Below are 14,458 nucleotides of genomic sequence, written 5' to 3' on the forward strand. Positions count from 1 at the left end.
ATGGTGTTTGTATCCAATAGGCAAATGTTGTCTTGCTACTCAATGGGGTAAAAAAGGAAACTGTAACAGTGCCAAATGTTAACTACTGGTTGGAAAGATGCCTGGTCCTGTGCTCTGGTGCAAAATTCATCCATGCAAAAAGGGGAACACCCCATGAATGAATTACCAACTGAGTTAGCAGCAACTCTGTGTTATTTGATAAGGAAACACCTACATCTGTACATGTTTAAAATTCTGCATTAACAATTCTCTGAAATGTTTCATCCAAAATCATGAAAATAATCTCAATGGTGTATGGAACAGAAGCAAAAGAGCCATAACAGCAAAACATCCGCGTGCAGGGTCTTGGGGAGGACATCTGTATGATAACAATTGCTTAGACAAACAGTAAGCAGAAAGGATGGTTCAGCGGGGACATGCAGGGTAATACATTGACTTGCACCATAACTGCAGACATTTGATTCAGTGAGCTAGAGGGAGAAGTCACAGAGGCTGAGGTGAGGAGCTTTATTTCACAGACTTGGGTGCTTAATTATTTAAGAACAATGTGGTTTCTGTCCAAAATTTGAGGTACTTTACTGAGGTACAGAGGTATTTCATATCATCATGGATGGTCTCATATATTAAATACATATTTCATTCTAGAATACTTTGTATCTATATTGTATCTGTTGCTAATTTAAATCTCTCTTGTGTTGAAATTCTTGAACCTTTCTACTTGATGTTTGATCATAGGGGCTGATAGAAGACTCTGGTGTTGCTACATCCTGTCTGCTACAACTTTGCAATTGCTTGTGGTTGTGCCCTAAATTACAATTTAAGATAGGTGAATTGCTGCGTGGACAGAAGTTTCAGAGCAGATGAATCATAGATTTTATTTGAGAAAGTGTTTGACATGTTACATCTGTTTGCTTTACTTTTAGTTTAATTTAATGTTTTACATTTCATTAAACGTTAACATTATGTGTGCACTGTGAAGACTTCATCCTTGAAAAATACACACCTAATGCTTGACTGAGTGATGTTTCAAGTGCACGAGGTAGTAGTCAGTCAAACAGTTCCAGGAAAAAAAAAATGCTGAATGGCTGTACAAAGAGCAAAATATAGCAGATGGTCAGATTGAGAAAAGACAAGAAGCAGAAGACTTACAATGAATGCAGCATGAATAGATTAAAATTAAACATTTAAGATTTATGTTTCTGCAGATGTGGAGCAAATGAGAACATTTTGGTAAGAGGTTTTACATTTGGATGCATGGACCTCATCAGGCATTTAAACAAACACACATGCATTTGAACACACACACACACACACACACACACACACACATTGATTTTTTTTTTTGTAAACCCTGTCAGGGTTAAAGGAGACACATGTAGTTCACTTTTATGAAATGTTTATTCTTATGCAAAAGTATAACCATACATAAACATTAATAGGGAAGCAAAGAAGTAATTCAATGACAAAAATGCAATTCTGTATATTTCCTTATAAAAATTACCATAATTTTCTTTGTACAACCATCATGTTTATTGAATTGCTGCAGCAGGCCACTGTTTTAGGCATACATGCATTGATTAACTCACTTTAGGCTACCACAATAGCCTACAGAGTGAGGCTGAGAGTTTAAAAGTTGTTTTATATGTTGGTGGAGACCAAAAGAAGTTGATAACACAACTATAGATTTGTCCACTCAGTGGCAACAGAATAAGTGTCACCTAAACACAACATCATTAACCTAAAAAGGTGATGTGTGAAAATGTTAGCAAATAGTAAGCTTATTACAGATGAGCAAAATCATTCAGACTTGTACCCATACAACCAGGTTACCTTAATGTACATTAGCTGTAAGCTAGTGAGGAATGGCACGCATGGCAATGGCAAAATGACAATGGCAGTGAAAATGACAACACATAAATACCAGACAATGTTGGTAACATCCGAGGATTACCATTTCAGTCAGGCTGTTAAATGTGAGTGAAGATAAATGCACTTTTTATTGTCAAAATTTTAAAGCTAATCTCTGAGATTTTTGTTTTGTGTAACTTTTTAAGATGGTAAAATGGGATTTCATGTTTAGAGTTCTCCTGCAGCTTGAGCACTGCATGAACTGCAAATATGTGTTCAATAAGTTTTCTCTGTCTTCTACAGTGATGAGGTCGTATCCAGCCCTGGCATTCATACTGCTCTTTTCAGCAAATCTGTGCTTCACTTGCGATGGTGGAAAAATTTTGGTTTACCCCTTAGATGGGAGTCACTGGATTAACATGAAAATCTTGGTGGAGGCTCTTCATTCTGAGGGCCATCAAATAACGGTGCTACGTACCTCCACCAGTTGGTATGTGTCTGAATTCTCACCACATTATACCTCCATCACCCTCACCCAGGAACAGTCCCAAAACATTGAGAGCCAAGACGTCATGACCAATTTCTTGAAGAGGTCAATAGAGATCCGTCGGAAAAAAGGCTCACTATGGGCGTTTCTAGAGTCTTACAGGAATCTTTTCATCATGCTGGGGGAGAACCAGAAAGACGTGGCAAAACTGGTCATCAACATTTTCGAGAATAAGACACTAATTAAAGAGCTAAAGGAAGCCGAATTTGATCTTTGTCTGATGGACCCTGCATTTCCAGGAGGCGTGCTGTTGGCACACTATCTCCAGCTTCCCATGGTTTTCAATGTTCGCTGGCTTTTCAATGGAGATGCACACTTTGCCTTTGCTCCTTCTCCTCTGTCCTACATCCCCCAGCTGTTCTCCCAGTATTCTGACAAGATGGACTTTTTCCAGAGAGTCAGTAATATAATTCGTCACAGCATGTTGGTTTACATGTACCACTATGTCTCAAATCCACCTTACCAGGCTGTGTGCGATCAGTATTTTGGACCCGATGTCAGCGTCATGTCTCTCATGCAGGGAAGTGATCTCTGGCTAATGCGGACCGACTTTACCTTTGAGTTCCCTCGTCCCACCATGCCCAATGTTGTCTGTATCGGAGGGTTCCAGGGGAAGCCCTCAAAACCTCTTCCATCAGATTTAGAAGAATTTATGCAGAGTTCTGGTGAACATGGGGTGGTCATCATGACACTGGGGACTCTGCTGGGTGACCTCGGCCCTGAGATATCGGAGATCATCGCCTCAGCATTTGCCAACATCCCTCAGAAGGTCTTGTGGAGACACATTGGGAAAAGACCAACCACTCTGGGGAACAACACCATGCTGGTTAAATGGCTGCCTCAAAACGATATACTTGGTCATCCTAAAACTAAAGTTTTTGTTGCACACGGTGGTACAAATGGACTTTACGAGGCCATGTACCATGGTGTCCCAGTCCTGGGCATTCCTCTCATCTTTGACCAGGATGACAACATGATGCGTTTGAAGGCCCGTGGGGTCGCTGAGACTGTTGAAGTGGCAACCCTGGATGTTGAGTCTATGACAAGCGCTCTGAAGAATATTCTCGACCCAGAGAAGCCATACAAACAGAATATGCACAAACTGTCACAACTTCATCATGACAAACCGATGAAGCCCTTGGACAGTGCAGTTTTCTGGATAGAGCACGTCATGAGGCACAAGGGAGCAGCACATTTGCGCACTGAGTCATACAAATTGCCATGGTATGCCTATCACTGTCTAGATGTTATGGCGGTCTTTCTAGCCTTTGGTCTACTGATCATGGCATTACTTTGGGTTTCCTTCAGAGGTCTAATAAGAGGTTTGATGAGAATCATGAAGCCCACATCCAAATCCAAAAATGAATAGATAACCTGATGATTAAACAAGCTGGATACTGACAATAAAATTAAAAAACAGACCAGCAACTTACAATGGTACAGAAACAATGACATTATGACAGGGATCAATGTATAGGACTTAGATGAATATATTAGGGGCAATCTGATGGAAATACTTATTCCATTGAAGCTTTCACATTTTCAAATTATTTACTATTCTCTCTTTTGAACTATCTTTTTGCAAATACAAATACATTTACAAGGGGCTTATTTTGTGATCTTTACAACTTTGCCATATGACAATTAAAGTGCATCATGAAAAAGTTTAACAATGCTTTGTTATATTTTTTCACCCTCTCTCTTACTGTGAAACACGCTAACTTGTGTTAGCTTCTGCATCTGCATCTGCAGTGTGTGCTACAGGCAAACAGCCGGAGTTTGATGGAAACAAACGCTTTAACATCTGACGAACTTGCTGGAGCTGCTGTCTGAGCTGAGCAGGAACATCTTCATGTGCATGGAGGTAAACAAGAGGTTTGAGAGCACTGTTCAGACACACAAGGGCACGACTTATCCGACGAGCAATGTAGACTCCACTATACCATTTACGGCATATCCCCTGTTTGAGCAGAACTCTTGCCAAGAGGTTGAAGTTTCTGAATACGTGATAGGGGATGTAACAAACAGAGAAGAGAAGAATCATGATGAGTACCAACTTCAAGCTTCTCTGTTTCAGTACCTTATCAGTTCTCTTCAGTGTCCATAAAACTACAGCCACGTGTCCATAGCAGCCCAATGTGATGAGGAACGGGATACAAAAGCCAGTGAGGGTCCATCCAAGACTGTATTTCAGGTAATTCTCAACGTGGACATTACCCGTGGTATCAAAGCATTTTCCAGTGTTGTTTCTAGGTGCCTTGGTGAAAAACATGTCTGGAAGACTTTGAACACTCACCAACAGCCAGACTATGACCGAGATCATCACAGAATGGGTGACAGTTATTCTTCCCATCGTTCTCACTGGATGAACAATGGCCAGGTATCTGTACACACTTATACAAGTCAGGAATCCAATGCTGCCGTATAGATTCACATTGAAGCAGAATCTTGTTATCTTGCAAAGTGTTTCTCCAAAGATCCACTTACTCCCCATTAAGTAGTACACCACCCAAAATGGGAGTGTGAGCAGGTACAAAACATCTGTAAGTCCAAGGTTGAGAACAAACACGTTGATGATCTTTAGTTTCTTCCAGTTGTGCTGCAGAGACTTCAGTCCCCATCCATTAGCCACCAGACCAACGATGAACACTAAGATGTAAACAGGAGGCAGCAATCTGCCTGTGAAGTCATAGCTGACACGAGGACAAGCGGTTTTATTCATCATCTTCTGACAGGAATTTAGTAAAAAAAATTTAGCTTGTTCACCTTTTCATTTGTGGGTGCTCTGTCTTATGAGAGGTGGTAGAAAACACAGACAATTTGTTCAAAGATGACTTCCTGGTTGAAGCCCTCCTGTCTCAACCTCAGATATAAGATTGTTGCAAGCTTTGTCCATTTTGCTCTTTGCGCAGAAGCACTGCTCATTATTCAGTCATTTAAAAAGCACAACATAAAACTTCTTCTGACATGTCAGGGGGGATGTGGTCTTGTGGTTAGAGCTACTGGGCAGAGTTTGTGCTCAACCTTTTCTGTTAAAATCTTAATGTGAAAAGACTGAACAATCTACATGATCTGCTAAGGTGTACTTCAAAAAAAAGTTTCATATGTTAGTTCAGAGTTAAACCATCAAGTGTTTATTGTTTGTTTCAGAATTCTATCATGCAGCTCATTACATGACTATAGTTTTAGAACACAAATTACAGATTAGTGATAATATTCATGACATGGAAGGGTGTAACGACATGTTGATGATTTTTACTTTATTCTACCACAGTTGTTCTAGTTGGTTGTTGGGTGCCACGCTGCCTCACAGGGATGGATAGAATACATAGAATTTTCTCTGGGTTGTATTGAATATGATGTGACAATAAACAGCCCTCTTCTTTTTAACCAAATGCTGGTACAGCCTCCTCATTTGCCATGCAGTGTGACAAAGTGTTCAACCGACAGAGCTGTAAGCAACAGAGCTATGACCACAACTCACTCTCATTTTCTCCATAACTGTGTGGAAATCTGCTAATTTCACATCACATATGATGAAAAAAGACAGGAACAAAGGGATCTTACAGGTTAAACATGAGACAAATGTAAGCTTCAGTGAGCAGGGGGGTGAATGTCATATTTCTTGTATTTGTAGCTAAGGCACATGGAATGAAGTACATTGGTAAAATGTGTATTTCATATAAGAATAATAAGATAAGAAGAAGCATGAGCCAATGATGCACAAGCACATGACAAATGAATGTACAGAATGTTGAAGTAATCACATTAACTTTATTAAAACAACAGTAAACATTTGGTAAAAATGATTTATTCTCCATCGTCTGTTTTTATATTCAAATGAAACATTGGATTGTTATATGTGATTATAAACACTTTTTTTTATTTTCAGCTTTGTGGTTATGCAAAAAAGCAGATACATTTTCAATCTTTTGTACCAAATCACTGTATTTGAACAAAGACAGAATAAAAGATCTATGCCTTAGTGACACATTTACAAATGCCTAAACATTTGGATTCATCATAAACTGATGATCTCTTACAGTAATAATTTGTGTCTACTTCCTTTGCTGCAACACTTACAAACTTGTAATGAATTATTTAATCTCTAGATTGAATTTAGTCCCATATTACTCATTACAGCACACAGCTTTAAAATTCACAGTAAATTAACACTTCTACAGTATAAGTATACCGTAGAAGTGGTTAAACACAAATAAACTAACACAATGATTAAAAATTATGTTTTAAGTCATCCTCCTCCCTTTCTTATTTGCACAGCATATGTGTTAGAAATAAAATTATGACCTATACTTTTAAACATACTTGTGTTAGAAAAAAAACAAGTTTTTCTTGTGTTACAGTTCGTCTACAGTCGGTGCAGAAGGCCTTCTGCTGGGGTTTGACAAAAACTGATGGTTTAACATCTGACGAACTTTCTGGAGCTTCTGTCTGAGCTGAGCAGGAACGTCTTCATGTGCATGGAGGTAAACCAGAGGGTTGAGAGCACTGTTCAGACACACAAGGACACGACTTATCTGACGAGCAATGTAGACTCCGTTATACCATTTATAACATATCCCCTGTTTGGTAAGAACTCTTGACCAGAGGTTGAGGTTTCTGAATACATGATAGGGGATGTAACAGACAGAGAAGAGAAGAATCAAAATGAACATCAACTTCAAGCTTCTCTGTTTCAGTACCTTATCATTCCTCTTCCATGTCCATAAAACTACAGCCACGTGTCCGTAGCAGCCCAGTGTGATGAGGAACGGGATACAAAACCCAGTAAGGGTCCATCCAAGAGTGTATTTCAGGTAATCCTCAACGTGGTCGTTATGCGTGGTAACAAAGCATTTTTCAGTGTTGTTTCTATGTGTTTTGGTGAAGAACATGTCTGGAAGACTTTGAACACTCACCAACAGCCAGACCATGACCGAGATCATCACAGAACGGGTGAAAGTTAATCTTCCAATCACTTTCACTGGATGAACAATGGCCAGGTATCTGTACACACTTATACAAGTCAGGAATCCAATGCTGCCGTATTGATTCACATTGAAGCAGAATCTTGTTATCTTGCAGAATGTTTCTCCAAAGATCCATTTACTCCCCATGAAGTAGTACACCACCAAAAATGGGAGTGTGAGCAGGTACAAAACATCTGTAAGTCCAAGGTTGAGAACAAATACGTTGATGATCTTTAGTTTCTTCCAGTCATGCAACAGAGACTTCAGTCCCCATCCATTGGCTATCAGACCAACGATGAACACTAAGATGTAAACAGGAGGCAGGAATCTGCCTGTAAAGTCAAAGCTGACACGAGGACAAGCGGTTTTATTCATTCTCCTTCAGTCTCCTTCTAAAAAAAGCAGCTATAAATCCTGTAAAACAAGTATGCAATGATGCACAGAATGAGGAAATGACCAACATAGATTTGTTCCTGTCAGACACTCTTCTGAGAACCTTATCTTTGCACAATTACTGAGAAAAGTTATTTTCAGATGGTGGGTTGATGTCACAGGATGCACTGCTGTCTTAAGGTGTAAAAATCTACTTCAGTCCACCTACATACTGCACCATGTTCAAAGACAAAAAAGTGAGAGATAGCCAGGGGAAACATGTAACAGCTGTTTTACGTTGATTGGGCAAATAGGGTGACCTGATGCGAGTGGGTGAAATTTGGGACTGGGGGTTTGGGTCAAAGTCCCGGGTCTTGCCACTCGGCTGCCATCTTGGCAATGTCCCGAGAAAATTAGTTCAGGCTAACAAGACCAGCTCATTATCTTAATGAATGGGGAAGGTTATAATTTTACTCTGTGTGCTGCCACAGTTTGACAGAACCTGATCACAATATGATCAGAAACCATTTATATTTATTCATACTTATTCATATCCATTCTTGTGTCCAGAGATGTACTGTTCAAAACGACTCACAACACATTACATCGCCGACAATAATGGCAGGTTTGTAATTGTGTCTGGGAAACTTTTTTGATACAATTGTTGTCTTGGTTAACATTTATGCTCCAAACTTAGATGATATCACCTTTTTTGAATGGGTATTTTCCAAGTTTCTCAAGCTGGAATCCCGTTTCTTAATCATGGCTGGGGACTATAATTGCTGGCTCGATCCAGAGCTATATCGCTCTTCCTCCAGACCAATCCCAAGGAGTAAGTCAGCCACATACATTCAATCCTTTCTGTTTGAAGGTGGAATTTCTGACTTCTTCTGATATCCTTGTGACTGTGAAGCACATTCTCAATGTACCATTGCTGTTTTTATATTCACTTTGGGAAAAATAATACAAAGATTTTGGAAAATAAAAATATTAATATTCTGTCACAGTAAAAACACTAGACACTAAACACACACAGACAATGGAGTTGTAGTTTTTTTGCACAACAATGCAGACAAAGTTGTTTACATTGATAGCTTTATAATGGAAGATGATACAGTTTCATTCTCATGTCATTTAAACCAGGGAAAATATGCAAAATATCGCACCTCTCTGGGCATGAATGATCCAGAAAAGTTCATCCACCCACACAACCTCACTGTTGTTGACATCATCAAGCCGCTCACAATCACCATCATACAACAACAGATGGTGCAGTTCCCAGTAATCACACACACTCTGCAACCTCCTTTCTCCCTCCGTTGACATCGTAACAAATCAGCTCTGTCACTAACGCCCATACAATCCTTGAAATCAGATCATCCATCTTCCAAGTACAATCCTGGTATACTTTGGCCTCTTGCTTCGGCCTCCAGTTCCACAACATCCAGTCACGACCGTCTCAACACGTTACCCTCTCAGAAACTCTGTCCACTCTCAAGTTACCTCCGATTGAACCTCACACAGAGCAAGACCGACCGGTTCGGAATCTCGCATCCCATCTTCTTCTTCCAACCAAATCGTACCGAAGCCCTCACAAACCCATCCTGACATACGTACACAAGTCCTCGACTGCAGTCCTCCCAAGCCTTCCACAGCTCCACCCACGGCCAGCCTCCATAATATCGACCAAAGCATATTTTCGCACAATCCAGTAATACCTTTTGAGGTATGATGAAGCCATGTCAACCAAGACACACACCCATCGAGACATACCTCCATTCTGGGTCTCAACCTCCCGGTTCATAGACGGTCCAGCCGATCTGCACCCCACTCAAACCTCCTCTTCATCCACCAACCTCGACCCCCCTTTTACCATCCTCTCCAAAACCTCCTACCAATTTAAATAAACTACCTTTTGTTAAGTTGTGGTGTGGTGTTGTTAGTGAAAATCTTAATGTGAAAAGACTGAACAATCTGCAAAATCTGCTAAGGTGTACTTTTAAAAAAATAGTTTCATTCATGACATGGAAGGGTGTAACGACAACGACGTAACAACAGTGATTTTTAGTTTCTTCCACTGTTAAGTCAAAGCTGACAAGAGGCCAAGAGGTGTAATTGATTTTGTCTTCTGAAAAGAAGTTGGTTCAAAACTGGCTTTTGAGCGATGAAAAAAAATGATCTACTATTCATTCAAATGAAACTTCCTGTTAGAAGCCCTCAGCTGTAAATGTGTCATCTCTGTAAATGCATGTGAGCTTTGTCCATTTGCTTATTGTTCCATCATTTGTGCTACATTACAAAATATAATATTAATACAATCTGCTTTGTACTTTGTTCTTGACTAAGGCCCCAGTGTAGTTGGTTGTTGGGCGCCACACTGTGGCTGCCCACTGCCTCACAGGGATGGGTAGAATAGGGGAAGTTTCATGTCTGAAAAAGTCATGAACAAAGGGTCTTCCTGCACATGGTATCTTGTTTAAACAGCTCAAATAACTTTTTTTTTTTTTGTACTTTATTTTTATAAACAGCGCATAGACAATATACAGAAATACATAGAACAAACAGTTGGTCACCTATACATCCATTCAGACACTATACTGGTGGAGTTACAAATATAATGACAGCTCAATGAGCATCTCTTGTGGACATGTACACAATCCATTTTTTCCAATAGTGCAAATATTTATCGGTCTGTAGATTCAACGAGAAAGTCATTCTTTCCATATTTTGAATATTGGTCACAATATTGATCCAGTCAGACTCTGCCGGAGGCGCGGCCCGCAGCCAACTTCGAGTTACAGTTTTCTTACTGGCTGCTAATAATACTTTTAAAAGATATTTGTCTGGCCCCAATATATGGGGTGCAATGTTACCTAGGTAGATTGTAGAAAAAGAGCTGTTAATTCCACCACCAAAAATGTTTTGTATTACTTGTGTAATCTTTTGCCAGTATGGCTGAATAGCTGGGCAGCCCCAAAATATATGAAAATGGTCTGCTAGCTGTTCACCGCAGTTCCTCCAACACAGTCCCCCGGCCGTCTCCCCTGTTTGCACACATTTTAACTTAGGGGTTATGAAATATCTAACCAGATTCCGCCAACAAAAATCTCTCCAGAGACCTGAACTAGTGGAAGTTGACTGCACAGAACAAATATTCAACCACTCTTCTTCTGTGATGACAGTTTGAGATTCTTTCTCCCATTTTAATCTAATCTTATCTGTTGAGTGTATCTTATTAGATTGAATACAGGAGTACAACTTTGAAACAAGTTTCCTATTATCCTTTTTTTTGTACATGTCAATAAATATGTCAATTAAGTTGGTCTCACTTTCCTCAAGTGGTTTTACCTGATCGTTATAATAAGACCTAGTTTGAAGATACCTAAAGAAATCTATTTTTTCCAGCCCATATGTATCCGAAATTTTCTGAAAACTGTCAAATTCTCCCTTGGATGTAATTGAGCAGTAAGAGGTGATTCCTCTTCTATACCAATGTATAAACCTTCCGTCAATCCTTGCCGGCTTGAAGTCGGGGTCAAAGGCAACCCATCTCAGTAACTTAGATTGTCTTTGAAGTGATGGTGACCCACATTCCTTAAACCAAATGCGAAAACAAACTTTAGACCATTGGTTCAGGCCACCAGAATGCTGCTCATACAGTGTTTTACTGCCCAGTATAGATTGTAATGGTACGTCTAATTGTGAAATTTCCAAATCCTTCCATTTTGCTGTATAATTTGGGTTGCAGCAGCATGCCAGTGGTCTTAATTGCGCTGCCTTATAATAGTCTACCAGGCATGGGAGTGATCTGCCCCCTTTCTCTTTAGCCAATTGCAGTGTTTTGAATTGGATCCTTGGTCTTCTACCTGCCCATATGAATCTAGAGATCCACTTATCCCATTCGTTAAATTGCATTTGTGTAATCATTACTGGGAGGGATTGAAAGAGATATAAGAGTCGGGGAAGTAGGTTCATCTTTATCGTTTCTATCCTATTGTGCATGTCTAGGGGCAATTGAGACCATCTGTCGATATCTAACTTGATGTATTTACTTACGGGACCAAAATTGCTCTCGTATATTTTGGATAAATCCTTAGGTATTCGGATCCCCAGATATTTAATCTCTTTTGAGTTCCATTTAAGATCAAATCTATCCAGTATGTCTTTTTGAGGAGAATAATTATATCTTAAAATTTGAGTTTTTTGCACATTTAACTTATATCCGGAATAAGACCCAAATTCTTTTAGTGTAGACATCAACCTAGGAATGCTAGTCTCTGGCTCTGTTATGAGCAGTAAAACGTCATCTGCATATAGGCAAATCTTTTGCTCCATGCCTCCGACCACCACTCCTTTTATTACCGGGTCATCCCTGATTGACTGTGCCAAGGGCTCGATAAATAGGGCGAAAAGAGCTGGGCTGAGAGGGCAACCTTGACGGCAGCCTCGCTCCAGCTCAATCGGCTGTGAGTGATGTCCATTAATTTTTATCCTGGCATTTGGGGAAGAATACAGGGTTTCAAAACATCTAATAGAGTCTTCTTTAAATCCGAATCTTCTCAGCGTCAAATATAAGTACTCCCAGCGGACCGAATCAAACGCCTTTTCGGCATCTAGACTGAGCACTACAGCTTGTTTTTTTCCTTTAGTCACGTGATCAAGTATATGTAGCACCCGTCTGATATTGTCTTGCGTCTGTCTCTCGCACACAAAGCCTGTTTGATCTGGATCCACTAGTTCTGGTATGATGTGTTCTAATCTTTTAGACAGTATTGACGCATACAACTTATAATCAATGTTCAATACAGAAATTGGCCTATAAGCACTACACTCTTTTTTATCCTTACTCTCCTTATGAATAACTGAAATGATTGCTTCACTCCATGTTCTTGGTGGTTCAGCTTCTTTAAGTGTATGATTGAAGCAATCCAAGAGTATCGGTACTATTTGTTCTTTAAAGGTCTTGTACCATTCGGCTGGAAAGCCGTCTGTTCCCGGTGCTTTGTTGGCCTTCAACTTAGAAATTGCCTTTTCTATTTCTTCCTTTGTGATATCTGCCATCAATGCTTTGTTCTGCTCTTCACCTATGGAGGGTAAATCTAGTGATTCCAGAAATGTATTTATTTCCCGAGGGCTAGTTGTATTTGGTTCCCTGTATAGTTCTTTATAATAATTTTCAAAAATGTCTTGTATTTCCTCTAATTTGTGGCATGTTTTTTTAGTTCTTGGGTCTCTAATTTCAAATATAGAACTCTCTGCCTGTTGCTTCCTTAGCCTCCATGACAAGAGTTTTAAGGCCCTAGGGCCGCTCTCATAATACCTCTGCTTAACGAACTTTGCTTTTTTCTCTAAATCCTCTTCATAGAGTCCATTTAATTCCTTTTTGATAGTATTAATTTTATTTAGGGTGAGGGGGTCTTTCCCTTTTACATGCTCACTCTCCAACACTTTAAGCTTTTCTTGTAAATCAGACAGTTTTTTACTTCTTTCCTTTTTCTTATGAGATGTATAGGCAATAAGCTTCCCTCTGATCACTGATTTAGCTGCATCCCACAAAACACTTGGCGATACTTCCCCATTATTGTTGTTATCCATGTAGTCTTTAAATTCCTTCTGTACATAATTCTTGCACGTGATATCATTTAAGGTACTTGTATTAAGTCGCCACAATATGTTTTTCTTTTTGTTGTCCAGGTGCAGGGTTAGGTAAACAGGTGAGTGGTCTGAGACATCCCGAACCCCTATACTACAATCCCTGATTCTATGCCTGTTCGAATTACTAGTGAAAAAATAGTCAATTCTTGAGTGCGCTCTGTGACTTGCTGAGTAAAATGTGTACTGTCTAGCTGATGGGTTAAGCTCCCTCCATACATCGAACATCCCAAGCTCTGACAACAAACTCTTTATTACTCTAGCATTGGGAGCAGGTCTCTTTAATGTGTTAGAGGAGTCTAACTTACATTGTAGCTGGGTGTTCCAGTCCCCCCCACACAGCAAAACTCCAGTGGTTTCAGTGGCAATCAAATTAAAAATTTCCCTAATACAGGAAATTTCCTGGCCAGGTGGTATGTATACATTCACTAGTGTAACTTCTTTCTGTTCAAGATACCCCTTAACAATCACATACCGACCCTCTTTATCACTAATTTCAGAAACCACTTGGAAGCTCACTCTATTAGGAATCAAGATTGCTACCCCTCGTTTTTTCCCGTTTTTATAGCTTGAGTAAAAAGTATTTTTAAAACCATGTTTTTTTAGCTTTTCATGTTCAGTCTGGTTGAGATGAGTCTCCTGCCAGAATATCACATGTAGTTTCTCCCTCTTCATCTTTGCAATAACCTTGCCCCTTTTTATCGGATTGTGTAGGCCATTTACATTAAGGGTAACTACCCTATATTCCTGACATTGCATTTAATCTCACAGTTAGCACAAGCAAGTGAATGACATGCTTTTGGTGACCAGACTTGAACTGTTTCTGAACTGTAGAACAAACTTGAAACATTGAATAAAGAAAAAAAAAAACTCAAGTGAACCTCCATTTTGAAGTAATACAGATACTTCTTAAGGTGGGGGGAGTAGTCTAGTGGTCCACCAGAGCCCCCTCTTCAGTGCAACTTGCAAAGCCCCTGTTGAAGGATGTAGGCTATATGTGCACTAAGTTCTTCAAAACACCAATCTCTTTCCCGTGTATGTCGGTCAATCATAATGATTCTATGGGTTA

The 14,458-nt window shown here is 39.7% G+C and overlaps 4 protein-coding genes across 5 annotated transcripts in view; 1 reads left to right on the top strand and 3 right to left on the bottom strand.

Annotated features, from left to right (window-relative positions):
• pfkfb1 (6-phosphofructo-2-kinase/fructose-2,6-biphosphatase 1) overlaps window positions 1–14,458 on the bottom strand; it is a 54,513-nt gene that overhangs the window by 15,240 nt on the left and 24,815 nt on the right. The gene's annotated exons all lie outside the window — the stretch shown is intronic.
• Window positions 421–4,065, top strand: LOC119022337 (UDP-glucuronosyltransferase 2C1-like). 2 transcript variants are annotated; one of them, XM_037103093.1, is made up of 2 exons: window positions 421–497; window positions 2,152–4,065. In XM_037103093.1, the coding sequence occupies exon 2, from the start codon at window positions 2,154–2,156 to the stop codon at window positions 3,762–3,764; it is 1,611 nt and encodes a 536-aa protein (XP_036958988.1). In that variant the 5' UTR covers window positions 421–497; window positions 2,152–2,153; the 3' UTR covers window positions 3,765–4,065. The 2 variants fall into 2 exon arrangements, with proteins under 2 accessions (XP_036958988.1, XP_036958987.1); XM_037103092.1 differs by lacking the exon at window positions 421–497 and adding an exon at window positions 1,722–1,973.
• LOC119022359 (P2Y purinoceptor 1-like) lies at window positions 4,102–5,799 on the bottom strand. Its single transcript, XM_037103142.1, has one exon. The coding sequence runs from the start codon at window positions 5,118–5,120 to the stop codon at window positions 4,113–4,115; it is 1,008 nt and encodes a 335-aa protein (XP_036959037.1). The 5' UTR covers window positions 5,121–5,799; the 3' UTR covers window positions 4,102–4,112.
• LOC119022361 (P2Y purinoceptor 1-like) lies at window positions 6,429–9,986 on the bottom strand. Its single transcript, XM_037103144.1, has one exon. The coding sequence runs from the start codon at window positions 7,738–7,740 to the stop codon at window positions 6,754–6,756; it is 987 nt and encodes a 328-aa protein (XP_036959039.1). The 5' UTR covers window positions 7,741–9,986; the 3' UTR covers window positions 6,429–6,753.

The sequence above is a fragment of the Acanthopagrus latus genome, chromosome 7 (assembly GCF_904848185.1).
Source record: "Acanthopagrus latus isolate v.2019 chromosome 7, fAcaLat1.1, whole genome shotgun sequence".
Taxonomy (NCBI): Eukaryota; Metazoa; Chordata; class Actinopteri; order Spariformes; family Sparidae; genus Acanthopagrus; species Acanthopagrus latus.